Source organism: Strigops habroptila, chromosome 4 (assembly GCF_004027225.2).
Source record: "Strigops habroptila isolate Jane chromosome 4, bStrHab1.2.pri, whole genome shotgun sequence".
NCBI classification, from domain to species: Eukaryota; Metazoa; Chordata; class Aves; order Psittaciformes; family Psittacidae; genus Strigops; species Strigops habroptila.
In genome coordinates, this window is record NC_046358.1 from 73,815,076 (window position 1) to 73,830,207 (window position 15,132).

General features: G+C 37.4%; 1 protein-coding gene across 41 annotated transcripts in view; it reads right to left on the minus strand.

Moving 5' to 3' along the window:
• RBFOX1 (RNA binding fox-1 homolog 1) overlaps positions 1-15,132 on the minus strand; it is a 1,252,174-nt gene that overhangs the window by 153,937 nt on the left and 1,083,105 nt on the right. The window contains exon 1 of one of the 41 annotated variants that reach the window (XM_030482314.1): positions 14,816-14,854. The exons of the other annotated variants lie outside the window; for them this stretch is intronic. Coding sequence (XP_030338174.1) covers positions 14,816-14,839 — 24 coding nt within the window. The 5' untranslated portion in view covers positions 14,840-14,854. Of the gene's footprint in view, positions 1-14,815; positions 14,855-15,132 lie in introns of those variants that run through there. 41 annotated transcript variants of the gene reach the window in all.

Here is a 15,132-nt window from a genome sequence, read left to right on the forward strand (position 1 = left end):
GTAGGAAGCAGCAGCTAGACCAATCCTACCCCTGAAGCAGCAAAGAGGCAATAGGTAGGACAGCCCAGAGGGTACAGATGACGTTTTAAAGATTTGCACATCTGTGCTACATTGGTTTATCCAATTCAAATGGTAAGAAATTGCTTCTAAATTGTGTTTCAGGAAACATGTATCAGCTGTGAAAAATAAAAATTACCTGGCTATGGAATTTAAGAGTGTTTAACTGCACTCTTCATTCTATGGTCTGCTGGCCAAGCTCCTGCTCAAACCTGGGTTAGTTAGGGGCTCAGGGACAAGGACAAAGACTGTGCACTCTCCAGGCAACCTGATCCAATGCTAAACTGTTCTCATAGGGAAGGTTTTTCTTCATATCTAGTTGGAACCTCTCTTCTTCCAATTTATGTGTGTTGCCTCTTGTCCTGCCACTGTGCACCTCCATGCAGAGACTAGCTCCATGTTTTCGATAACCTCCTTGTAGGCATCAGAAAGCTGCTATTAGTTCATACTGGACCCTGCTCCAGGATGAACAAGTACAGTTCCCTCATCCTCTTACCACATGGCATGACCTCCAGGACAGGAACATCTTGGGGGCCCTCTGCTGAACCTGCATTAGTTGATCAACATCTTTCTTGTATTAGAGAGCTCCAAACTGGGCTAAATACCTTAGATGTGATTTAACAAGTACCAGGTAAAAGGAGATAATCACTTCCCTCAATTTACTGGCTTATGTTCCTGTTTATACAGCCAGAATACTGTTGGCTTCCTCCGTTGCCAGAGCAAATATACTGTACTAATACGCCTACACTAATCCAGTAAAAACTCACTGATGGAAATGCTTATATTACACACTGACATGAAGACCTGTTCAGCTGTGAGCAGGTCAGAATGGCTTACAGGAAAGCCAATGTGAGGGGCAAAGAGGTGATAAGACTGTATCTTTCTGGGCAAACAGAATGACAACATAAGAAGCTTGGATAGTCTCATTAAATGATACTCTTGGTTCCAAAGAAGAAACAGCTCTGCCATTACAGAAGTTTCAAGCTGGAGTCAGAATTTCAGTAACAAGGAATTTTAGTAATAAGGAAAGTATGTATTCTTTAAGAAAGTCCTGACCAATTTATCTTGCCTCTAAGCATCAAAGAAAGCTTTACATTCTTTCCTCACAGAACACACTACCTGGCATGATCATTTTAACACAATAACTGAGATAAATATAAGAGGGAAAGGGTAGGACAGACAGTGGGAGAATGCATATTTTCAAGGTAAAAGTAGATAAAGATATTATGAGCACTAGCATTTACATGGGGAGTCACATCACCCACCATAAACCAGTTAGTTAGGTTCCTTAACAGCTAAGAGAGCTCTTCATCCTACCTCTACCCCATTTAACACATTAGCTTGTACTAACGGTGAGCTCTCATCCAGATATACACAGCACTTCTGCCTGGGGGTATTACCACATGATGCAAATGAAGTTGTAAAGAGAAATCAACTCATCAATCACAATCACATGGGGACACTGAGCAATGAAAACAGATTAGCAATTCAGCCCTGCTCAGGTCTTTCCTATCACCACCCTACTTTAATTAAATACCACCTCAAGTGCTTTATTACCATTAGAAATCTCAGTGTTGAAGTTTAGCATTCTGGAATCTCAGTGCTAAAGCTAATCAGAAATTAGAAAAAGAAAAATGTTCATTAAAAAATGCAGGATTCCCCTAATAGAAATGAGCTACACCTTGGAATAAAGTTCTGCCTTTCTGAGGATTTCGAATAACATGTTAAATAGCTTTCATTAAGGTGAAACCTTATACTTTGAATCACATGCCTGACATTGTCTTTCATAAGTAAAGGTAGGTTTAGCTTTACCTACCAAACCACTGTTAGAATTTAGAAGATTCTTGGCTTATGGTTAGCTGATAAGAGCCTTAATTCCTCTTCTCCTAACATTTGATACACTAATTTGAATTTTTTCAGACTTGGCACACACTCAAGGGCTTTTTGCCTTACTTCCCTGGATATACATAAGCTAGTCATTACTATTTATGAAGGCGATGAAAGAAAACATTAAACAGTCAAAGAAATATAAATCTTAGATTCTAACACAGAGAGTGCAACAGCAGGATTAAAAACAAAACAGAATGAAAAAAACCTGAAGCAAATAGAAAGACATTTGCAATTTAAAGCAATACAATATAGCTGAAAAGCAGTTTTCTTTTCCACTTGACTGCCAAGTGACCTGACTCGGGATTTTATGGCTTTCCCAGGAACAAGCTGATGGTATCAGTAACATCTAAAATTTAGCAGTGAAATTGCACAGTCATGAGCAAAAGTGAGAAGCAGACAGAACTTCTGATTCAAGTGATGTTTTCCTAATATTTAGCTATGTTAAAATGGAATATAAATCTGTTTTCTGTTCAGTACATTAGATAAATTTAACTTTATATAGAAGACCTGAATAAGGCTGACATCCCACTCAGCTAATTAGGGTGAGCCTTTCTTGTCCAATTTTGTGTTTCAGACTTATTTTTAATGTTAGATGATTTCCCAATGCAAATAATACCTTAAATATTAACAATAAAAGACCTATAGCTTTTAAAATATAGTAGGTAGTTACTTAAATAATGTAAAAAAAAAAAAAATTTAACTTAAATTTAGCCCAAATTGACTTTTTTTTTTTTTTTTTTTTTAAAGTATCAGTTAAATGCTTCACACTAAGGAAAATACTATTACTTTTAATTCCAAATGAAACAGATGGCTTGATGTAGTTACTTATTTCAACATATGGAAACCAATCACTGAGCTATGAAGAATCAACAGCAAACTCTCAGTCATTTTTAATTCAATTTGACTAGTAAGAACAAAATATAAGAACACAACACATAAATGAAAGAATCCAGCTTCTAATATGACTGTTTTAGTTTGAACTGTAATAGAACAAGGAAGGTTTCAAAAATATCTGAGCTATATTAGATATTGTTTGTAGCACATTTTTTTATGATCAATTTTTTACAGAAAATAACAATTTGTGATGCATGTGCAATTTTATATTCATCTACCACCTTAAACCCCCAAAATTAGAGGTTTCTCTAATTTTATCTTTCTCTCATCATAAGCATGCATATAGATGCTCCTGAAGCTTCTGAAACAATGCTGCTCTCAAAGCAAGACACAAAAAACATCCACAAATGGATCAACCGACAGAAGATTTTGTCAGAGACAGCAAAAGAATACACTGTGCAGGTAGCAAAGAAGGTGTGAGAGCGCTGCACTGCTCACTCCTGGGACTGGCCAACATAGCAGGACTTGCTTTTCTAGTCTGGCAAAGCAAATGAAAACTGTTACTAAACTGCACAGAAGAATCAACACACCAGTTTTACTACTACTGTGAAAAGCATCATCTCTAATAACATAACTGTAGCTGATGCTTTGAAAAAGCAGTAAGAGCAAATGATTCTTACCCTGGTCTTATCATTGCCGTTTTCTTCAGTCAAGGAGGTAGAGGTTTGCCAGCTAAGTCTTTGTCAGTTTATCATTGCCTTAAATATAATCAGTAGTTGAAGTGAATTCAACTACTTTATTTTCCATCTCAAGCAGACTGCAACTTTCTAAAGCTCTAGCAAAAGTTTGCCATTTTTGCTTCATTTTTTCCTATAAGCTTATATAACAATATATTTTAAAGGTGCCCCTGCATTATCCTCAGCTGGTGGGCAGAATTGTACTTCAGAATATTTTTCAGGACTCCATTTGTTAAAAGGAAAAAAAGGCTGCTTAGGCGGTTAATGTTTTCTGTGCAGAACAGTCACTATGTGGGAGTGTCTCATTTGCATAGTGGTGTGTGAGTAGGAGTTGGACAAGCACACTGAAGGGTATGACAATCAAAACCAGATATGTGGGAAATTCTTTTAAATGTAAAGAGACCTCACCCAGGTTTTACTCACTTAGGTAAACATTATTTCTAAGTGAGAAATAAATTTCTCCAAGGGAGAAAGAAATAAACTACTCATGAGGTAAAAATTGGCTCCAAGCACTGCAATTTCTGTGGTGCAGAATTTCTACACCCAAGAACAATTTCTTATTCTGTCCTAGGTCTAGCAGAGCAAAAATCAATGAGAAATGGAATTTTGATCAATGTTAAAAATTTGCATGTGATTTTTCCAGTTAATGACTTGCAGAACAAGTTATAGCTGATTTCTGCCACTGTCATTCTGTCAATTTAATAATAGATCCCTCTTTTGATGTAATGACTACCATTAGCATTCCAAATATAGTGAACTGTTTTGTTAATCTCTCTACAGAGGAGAAAACTGAAGTAAAAACGTAAAACAGGGGGCAACCTGGGTCAGTTTCTTGTGCACAGCACTTGTCTTTAATCCACTGCTCACCAGAAATGTGTAAGTCCAGTTCCTTACCAAACCAGGAGAGAGTAATTCCTGGTTTGAACCAATTTGAGATTACTGGCCTGCAAAAAATTACTCTGCAAAAGCCAAAATGAAAGCTTGACTTTTCAAGCAACAGATTTTTAAGCACTCCATGCAACTGCCTTCTCCCTTCTAAACTGAGCTGACCAAAGTGACTCATGCATTTGGCAAGAAAATCAGACATTGGTACCGATTTTGAAAGTTGGTTCTGGGGCCTATCTGTGCATGACGTAACCATCCACCAACTACACTGATTCTATGGAGACTCTTCGAGTTTTCATAAGCTCACAACGTGGTCCAATCTACTTTCATGTATTTTACGAGCAACTGCTTTCTTCTGCTGGATAGCAACACAGACGTGTGGGACACTCAGCCTACATCAAGAGCCCATTTGTTAAGTACTTCCCCCTGCCGTTGGGAGTGGTATCCACAAAGCAGTGACAGATCTTGTCTGGACGCTGCTGCCCCACATCACCTATATAGTCTGTTAGAGGTTAGTACGGTGTCTACAAACAACTTGGGCTTAGGCTTCTTTAGGCTTCTTTAGGAAGCAAACACTCTGAAGATTCCCTGATCGGTATCCTCAGGTCTTTCTATCCTAAATTTGGCAAGTCATACCAAACAACCTAAATAAGCTACTACCATTTACTCCCTATCAGTTTTTAAAATTAACAATAGGGGTTGGTGTGTTTCTTGCATTTCCTCTGTGTTACCGTAACTCAGACAATATAGACTTACACAACTCTAAAAGGAGAGCATGATTAAGGGGATTTATTTCTCTCTCTTTTCTTTTACATGTGAAACAGAGACGTGACGTTCTCCTGGAAAAGGATTAATTCTACTTGGACAACTCCTGTGTTGACCACTCCTGGAAGACAGTTCAGGCTCAGACAATGACCCTTCAAGAATACCAGCTTATGGCTGTTTAAAAGAAGCTTTGTATTAGTATAACAAAAGAATCTCACCTTGCATATAAGAGACCTTCCACAGTAAGGGTGCCTTCCATATAGGAATGAGCACATCCTAAGCAATCCCCCTCACCCAACCTGCTCTCATGTGGAAGCAAACACTGACCTGTGTTTTCTATGTAACTAACTAGTTCCTTACAATCTGGTAATTTTCACATGTATTTTATTACATATGACATTACATATGACCACTTCAATTTAATTTTAAATAAATGGATGTAAACTGCTATTTAAAGTTACCATGTTCTAAAAACAACACATAATGGAAAAAGCAGGGCAATTAAATATGCCAATCTTCCAAATTGCTGTGATAAACAAACAGTCATCTCCATTACACGTGTGTTGCATAGTTCTGTTGTGAATCTTCAATTGTTTCAAGAACTGATGGACCTATTCAAATTCTTATTATTACCTCACAAAAAATTTCCAGCCAGGTAAAATAAATAAATAAAACCAAAACACGACAAAATCATCCACAAACCCCAAACACCTTTCTACAAGGAAAAAAAACCAACCCCCAAAGGTTTTCCAGAATAACCTGGAGGTGCTGAAAACCTTTTTAGGCCTTTTTGCTCTCTGCTGTGCAATGCTAATGTCTGTTCAAAACCAGTATAACCATGCTATCCTTCAAGTGCCAGAACACTCGCTCATAAGCTTCTGTGAAAAAAGCTCAAGATTACTTCAAGCTTCTTGATCAGCAACTTAAAACTATGACTTCGCCTTCATGAAGATGAAGAACACTCACACCTTGCCCTCTGCCAGTTCTGCTGTAAATATAGACCACTGCACTTCAGCCAATCTAGATGCTTACAGGGTGAGCTTGAGCTCCCGGTCCTGATCATTTCATTTTATTTCATTCCATGGCCATTAACATCCAGGTTTAGCAGAGAAGCCATTTAATTGTTCAGTCAAATAGTGGATTTCAATTTACTGTTAAGTTACGGCATTAAGAAATACTACTGCCTAGTCTATGCAACAGAACATTAAAAGGATGCTCACTTCACAAATGAAAGAGATGTATAAATGTGGCATCAAGTGACATCTGAAAAACATCAATGACACACAAAAGACATGTAAAAAAAACCCCAAAGGGTACTTCTATGGCTTTTAATTCTAAAACATGTTTGGGTAAAATAAAACCTGAGTCTGTAAGAAGCACTGCATTTATCTGCTACAATTGCTCTAAAAGGCAGATATCTGTGAATTTGGTAACAGATGTAACAACATGACTGCAGTGTATCATTAAAAATCAAACCTACCTGCCTTTTTATGCAGATGCAAGATTAAAGGCTCCTTCCTCAAAGGTACTCCCTACACACTAACATACCCTGTATCTGGCGCTTCAGCTACGCTGTAAAACTTCCTTCATGTAATACATACAGCAGAAGTATGTTCTGAAAGAGAGAACTGCACTAGGTCTACGAAGTTTAACCTATTTGCTTATTATAAATCCTTGAGTGGGAATTTGGTCTCTCTGTAAGAGCATCCACCATAGTAATGACTAAGTTGTCATTTCTTATTGATGTGCTCACAAGGCCCAAACACACATTGTGAGAAACACAGTAATAATGTAGTCCTGTTGTTCTCTCTGTTCAGCTTATTACTATTGGGCTTACTGGTAATTTTCAGCACAGGCCTACATCATATGATACAGCCGGTTCTCCTCAGAAAGCCAATTAGGAGTTAGTTAATGTCGCAAACTAATCTGGAGCTAAAAGCAAGTTCAGATTAAAAAAAACTACAAATGACACTTGGGAAGATACAGATGATTCCCAAGAACTAAACAAGTAGCATATCGAGAGAAAAATCAGTTTTCACAAACTGATCCACACAGTTTTAGATAACATAGAAAGTGATTAATAAAAAATGATGCTGAACAGGGGTTTCTCCAGAGCTTCTCTTTCCAGAAAAGACTGTAGCACTAGTTAAATGGTCCCACACAAGATCCTCATTCCTGCTAGGAAAAGTATGCAAGTGCAAGAAACATAGCTATCCACACATAACCAGGAAACCCTGCTGCTTGATTCAGTGCTTCTATAGAATCTAAACTGCAACTCTAAATGCAGTATCTGGAGTAAAAAAAGGGGGGGGGGGGGGGGGGGGGAATCAGTTTCTCAAAGAAAGGACAAAAGCAATAGGGAGAGAAAATGAGACTTTTAATACGAAGTTTAACTCACAAAGTTTTTCAGGTTGGTTTGTTTTTTAAGATTTGAAAGTATCACATCAGATCATCACCTTCCACTTTTGGACTATGAAAAGCAGACAGGGAAGATATAACAAAGCAAATTTAGACAGGTTGTTCATTCTTGATCTCTCTTAAAAGTATACATGTGATGCTGATAAGCAATGTCGGGGAGGAACAGAGGTAGCCGAGGAAATCTCTCCTACCAGTTCCATTTTCTTAGAAAAACCTAACTATTTCTATAATCAATCCAAATACAGCAAAATTAATTCAATCCTGTATCTTAATAAATTTTTTCATTGCCTTTATTTTATAGAACAAGCACTAACCACCTTCAGATATTTTGTGTACTTTTCTAAATTCTTTTTGCTAATGTTGTCATTTTAAGGATGACTTGTTTAAACCTACCAAAATGAATTACTTCAATCCTGTGAAAAATCAGAACGGATTTTTAAAAATCTTATAATGATATGATTTTGATTAAAGCTGATTAAGATGGCAAATACTAATATTTTATTTTATGCATAGTGCATATGTGTTTCAGTGGTATTTTCTTTCAATAATATTCAGTCACTTTAGGAGAACCCCTTCTTGTGACTGATTTTAGCTATCTGCCACAGGCAGCATGGATTTAAACATGCAGGGAAAGATCCTCAGCAGCGTGAATTCTCAAAAACACTCCCTGTCATTCAGGTTGGAAAGCTCAATATTTTGATGTAGCCAGAATATAGGTTTGACATTTTTCCTATAGGAAAATAACACCAACTTGTTAATAGATAAACCACAAACAACAGGGAAGCAATTAGTATATGAAGGCAACAGGGAAGGAAGAGATGGCAGCAAATAAATTCACACTGTTTCATCACTTTTTTCAGAAATCTCTTGTGGTCTGGTCCATTTAGCACCTGCTAAGCCTAAACTGTATACACTCCTCTTAAAAAATTGTCAACAACAGAAATATGGATTCATTTTTAAGTCTGCTCTCTTGCTGATATAAGTACTGTTTGTAAAAGAAAGGTCATCCTTCTGGTCCTGCTCTGACTCTCATACATAAAAAATGGTATGGACTGGCCTCAAGCAGAAGCCAAAAGAATTAAAACAAGCCCCTGTAAACTTGACTTGCATGTAACTGCTGCCATCTTAATAAGGTGAGAGCAGCTTTTAAATCCCAAACAGATTCAGAAGCTGCAGCACAGTCCCTGCCATATGGAGACAGCCTGGAATCTGTCAAGTTCACTTAGTGAATTTTATCTTTGGGGAGTCAGTCAGGCAAGCTAGATCAGAATAAACAGGATGCTGTTGAGATCTGGAGGCTAATGCTGGTACAGGCTGGACTACTGAACCAAAAAAACCCCAGTTTTAAATAAACATGTGGTGACTAGAAAAATTAACAATAATTAAAGCACAAAACCAACTACATGTGATTTTTACTGGCCTCTGAAAGATATTGTTCTCTCTCTGACTTCAGGAACTAGCCAGACTTTCAATTTCTTTCCATTACTCCTTGTATAGTAACATATAACAATAACATTTAAGGCTTTATATCAGCTTTATGTATTGATCATTTGAAACATTCTATTTAAATGTTACACCTAATTATACAACCTTTTAACATTTGTTCAAGGAAACATAAAAGTACACAATGTCATGTTCACATGATCGATACACAAATCTAAGCTGCTTCTTCGCACTTCAACGCAAGGAGACAAAAACTGGGGTCTCCAAACCTATCAAATTCTTCTGATGGATGGGGATAAGATAGAGTTTGTTGTGCTCTGGGTAAAAGCCAGAATGTTAAATGTAATCTTCTGCACATGCTTTTACCGATAGTCAGCATAAAAATAAGCCTTAACCTTTTTTATTAGTTGGTCTGAGACAGAACCAATTCTTTTGATGTCACCTAGCTTATAAAATGCAGCACTATAAGCAAGGGAGGTTTTAAAATGCTTCATAGACTTTATCCATTATATTAATGGGTTTCAAATTGCAATCTGTGGAGCACTTTCTGGTGCTGATCTACAGGCAGCTGGCCAGTCACCTGGAGCTGGCTCCTCTCCTTGTTTCCCTCTGCTTATTCACTATAAAAGAGCTGAAAACAGGCAAACAAAAAAGTGCCAATTTTAATGCCATTTTTCTAGATAAACAGTTACAGTGCTTGCCACATGACCATCCTGAGAATAAAGGACTTTGCAATTAGGAAAGGCAACACAGCTTGCTGGCAGCATGCACAGTGGACCATAGCAGGCAGGAGATGGGGAACGTGGAGCACAAGAGAAATAAGGGTTTTTACTGTAAGATTATTTTGATAACACTATAAGGTAAATGAGTAAAATAGCTCATTTTTCAGCGTTCCCCTATTTTCAGGCAACAAGCCAAATTTTACCTCATGCCCCAACCAGATGAACTTGCGCTACATTGTTATTTTCCAGAATTATTTCCAGTTTAAAGCACTTCTTTTAAGAATGTCCTGATGAATACTCTTTAGACATGACATCTTGCACTGGAAATACTATTTCTTTGAATACTTTAAGTGACACCTACAGATTCATCTAGAGACTTCAAGTTATCTCTAGATACAAAGTAAGCAAAGAAAGCTACACTGAACTGCATCACCAGGGTAGGAAAGGCTTCTGGGAACCTAATCAGCAAATCATAATAAACAAAGTATTTACCTACTAATTAAAAACAAAACAAAACCAACTACTACTAGCCTTTTATTTAAATTGTTTCTTCTTTTCAGATACATATTTTTTATGCATTTTAGCAGGTTTTCCACAGCTAAATCACTTTATCTTGACTGAGAAATATATCCACCATAGCAGATTTCAGAGGTTGTGGAGTCACTAAATTAAGTCAACACCAATAGTACACTATTGCTTAATAGTAAACAGATTCAACAGCTGAAATCATTGAAGCTATCAGTAATAGCTATTATTAGATCACAGAAAACATTTGTGAGTGCATGCCCAAACAAATTATAAATAGCACAAGCAGGAGATCAGTTCATTCAAAGCAGCACTGGAACATGTAATTTACTGGTTTCAGTTCCATGAAAGGAGGCTGTGGTATGGCCTAATCCGTGCTCTGGTGAAATCTTCCCCTCGTAAGGAACGGGCCAGCCTTTCTAGTCAAGGAAAGCCTGACTGATAAAGCCACCAGAGAGACAAGATGACTAATAAGAAATACTTGTTCCTCAGTCTTTGGTTTATGAAAGCCACCATTGCTCTAGTATAATAATGTGGACAGACTGGTTAGATTTAAGAAACATCTCCAAGTGCCCCTAGTTTGTCTTTTTCAGTACAAAATAGCACCACAGTAGCCTAAATAAAGCCTAGGACCTAAGTATTTACTATGCCCCAAACATGATGATTAAAAATCCTTCTGTTTCGCAATGAAGCAATTTCCCATTTAGACTTAGGGTCTCTCTTGACCCAGAAGATGCAATCTCTCACAGTAAATTACATGTGCCTAGTTCAGACATCAGAAACAAAAGACTTTAACCATATAAAAACTTTCAAAAACCCCTCAAACAAAACACCACTGAAAAACACCACTCCCACCCCACCATCCCCCAAAACAACAAAACACAATAATCACCACAGTTTAAAATAGACTGTAAAGCCAGTGATCTAACCTGTAATGATTCCGTAATTCCTTCATTCCTTCCCTGTAGCCTTCGTATCTTCCTTTCCCTAGAAGTCTACATCTACATAATTTATCAGTGGTTCTCAGTCTGGAGAATCCATGGGTTTGTTCTGTGAAGCACACTGACTTCAAAAGCAGTATGAAAATGCAAAAAAAGGGTAAAAATCTGGATGGTGACGATGACAGCAGTGAAGCAGTCAGTCAGACTAGGGCTATCTCGGTCCTTCCAAGAACAAATCAGGGTCACTTGGCCAGATAATAAGTAGTTGTTTTCTAATACACTTCTGCTTTCTCTAAAGTGCCACCAGCTACTGTGGCATTCAGTTGGAATGAGAATGTGCAGAGGGTACGCATAATTTCTGGAGAACACATTCCCCTCACAGTACAGACCAGTACTGCAGGAAGAGGTGCTGCCCTGTGGATCTACCAGAAATCTGTAATCCTACAGAGATTAGAAGCAGAACAACAACTGTAAAATATTAGTAGCGAAAACATATTGCTAATATCAGGCTAAAGAAAGAAAGATATTTCCTCTCAGGTAACTGAGCTGTGTTACCGAGAAGGAATGGGAAAGGGATTGGATTTTGGACTACTGACTGATTAGATGCCTGTCCCAGAATAGACTATTGGCCCTAATACACTAAGAATTGATGCTGTTCCATCTACAAGCACAATTTTTCCAGAAAGATCCTGTAAGGTATCAGCACAGTGTAATTCAAATTGTATTATTTAAAAACCAGTTCTCCTGAATTAAAACAGAATGTAAACCAGCTACAAAAACCTAGTAGATGCTCCAATGATTGTACATTGATATAGATGATGTGAGCCCTGCCATTTAACTTTCCTATAAAGGTACAGAAAAATAAAAAATAATAATTTTTTTAGAAGACTTGCGAGAAAGTCTTCTGGCGTACTGTCAACTATTTTAATCAAAATATGTTTCAAGCTTGGTTCAGAATTAAGGTAGGTCACATAGGATTTTATTTCAATTCATTTCAAAATGTGTATTCTTTCATGTACCTGTGATGGTGAAAAGCAGGGTACAGAAGATGGGATATTTTCATTCTTTTTATCGTTCAACAGTATGTTCAAAGGATCTGTCAAGTATTTTTGCTGGATGTGCTTAATCCTAGAGCTTTCAGGCACAGCTTGTTACTTTCTTTCCACTTCAGCACAGTTTTGTGATGTATTTATGAGGCTGAGACTAAACTAGGTCTGTTTCTATTAGATCACACTTCCATCATAAAGCACCAGACACACAATATTCTGAATATAACAGTAATGCAAATACTGGTACCAAATGCCCCTTTTATTTCTAATTTTACTAAAAAACACTGTTGCATCCCTACGTTAGTATTTTAAATGTAATTATTTCAATAAAGTGGTTCCTGCTGGCTTTAGTAATATAAAAGATGTGTTGCTATCTCTATAGTTGTCTGCAAAAGTTTTCGAGAGCTCATTTCTAAGAACAGAAGTACATAATTTCCGTTTCCAGATTGCCACTCTGTAGACTTCTGTTTTACATGTTTCCTGTTCCTGGTTGCTCAATGCTACCACGTGTATGTCATCATTTACAGGAAGGGCACAAGAAAATCTATTCAGAAATAAATGGTGTGCTACATTTACACCATTTCACACCAAAAAAACAAACAAACAAACAAAACCCCACAAACCAAACCAACCACAAACTAACCACTTTTTACGCAACTTTCACTAGACCTGACACTATCAAATTGTTCAGTAGTCAGCTATCACAATGATGTCAGCTATCACAAGGGTGGGAGCCATTCGAGTGCATTCACCTGCCCCACAGCATCTAGCGTGTGGGCACCTGGCAGCACCGGCTCTCATGCTCTGAGGTTTCGTGCTGGGGAGATCAGGAACCTGCTGCTCCCAGCAGTGTGACCCATTCCTCTCCTCAAGGAGTAACTACTTCCAAAGCAGATTTGAGAAAATAGGTGATGCACCCACTACTCAACCAAAGTGAAAATGATGGCAACTAAAATTAATCCCCCAAGGGCATAAACCATACTGTTAGATGTGTGTATACTGCCTATTCTATGAACTTCGTCATGAGGGGGCAGGAGTTTTTGGCAGAGGTAGGGCACCGAGTCAGAAGCAGTAATGCCTTAAATCATCTCTATGTGAGTTGCCAGAGCTGGTCACTCAGACCTCGAGTATGTGCTAATTTTGCTGACAATTTTAGTTTTCAAAAACCAAATCATACTATGCCCATTTCAAACATGGGGAAATGAAACATGGAGAGGTTTCACAATTTGTCCAAGGTCACACAGCTCTTCAGGGGCACAAATGAAAGTAGGATCCAGGAATACTCATTTATAGGTACTAACCTAAATTCTCTCTTGGTTCAGACATTTGACCGTAAAAGTAACATCTGCGTTCCAGAAAATTCAATCCCATAAGTATTCTCAATATTAAAGAATAGGATTTCAAAAGTTATTAAAAATATTTTAAAACAACAGGAGAATCTGCGGAATTCTATCTTCATCTTCCCAAGGTTTTTATCTCCTTAGGACTTGCTTTAGCAGTTCTGAAATCCTAAATGAGATTTGTTAGTATATAGCGATTCTCATCCAAATGATCACTGTGTCTAATGGTGTACGCCACCCACATAACAGAAATAACCATCAGCTCATTTTTATTTTATGCTTCTGCTGTAGAACAGATGAAAATAACATATTATTTGAGTATCTGCATAATCCTTCCTTTCCTTCAGTTTAAAGAAGGGCTGGTCTTGGTTACACAGGCCAAGATAACAACTCCAGAATTTTCAGACTGCTTCTGGCATGGATCCACCACACTGACTAGAGCACATCCCAGTCTCTCCTGAAGAAACAGATTATATTGATTCCCTACATCTCTATGATATATGTTGTCATGATTACAGCTTCTAAGGTGCTTGGAAGATTAAATTCTGCTCATTTAATTTTTCTTTGCATTTTCACATATACTCCAAACATGCTGTTCTTTCTCTGTGCAGAAGAAATTTTATCTTTTACATGAACAGGTTAAGATCGTTCTCTACTGATAGCTCAGTAATATACACCAGTTTATTCCTAGCAGACTCTGTTCAGTATTCCTTTCTCCTTTAACTTCGTATCTCCAGTATGTCAACCTAATTAGCTATGAGGAATATAATAAAATAGAATATCAGATGTAGATCTCCAAGCATACTCCTTAAAATCGTATTTTGGACTGTCAGAACAAACATGATCATCTGTACCAACTTGTGTTTTTATATTTCAAAACAGCAAAAGCAAAAGTCACAGGAATGGATATTTTAAAATCTACCTCATCTTCCAAACGTGAGCCATATGCTACATCCAGCAGTTGAGAGTTAAAAGAACAAAGATGACACCCTCAACCGATGTGAGTTTATGAAAGTATTTTCACTTTAAATGTTCATGCCCCATGTCAAACATACCCCTTTAAAAGGATTTCATACCATGCATTGCATTCAAAATTGCAACTATAAAGTATCTGATAACATTTAATAGCCTGTAGGTATAATCAGCATAAAACCAGCATAAAAGACTCTCAATATGAATATGAAATGTTTAAACCAAATGTGATGGAACCTCATGGGGAATTCTGCCACACATGCAGTCCTTTCTTCTAGGAGGTCCTTCAGCTGTCTACCTTCACTGTCCTTGCAGGGGGTACAGCAAAATGACATGGAAAAGAAAAGAAACCTAAGCATCAGCATGCTGCAGAAGTGTTTAACCACTGCTTCAATGAAGCAAGCTTTGATCACTTGCTAGAAAAAAGCGATGACCTGTCCTTTAAGGAGAGCATTTTCTCTTTTGATCTGTTGAACTCATTTAAACTGAATTCCAAGTGTGTCTTATTTAATACTCAGTTATAAAAATATCGTATAAACAGATAAAAATTCATG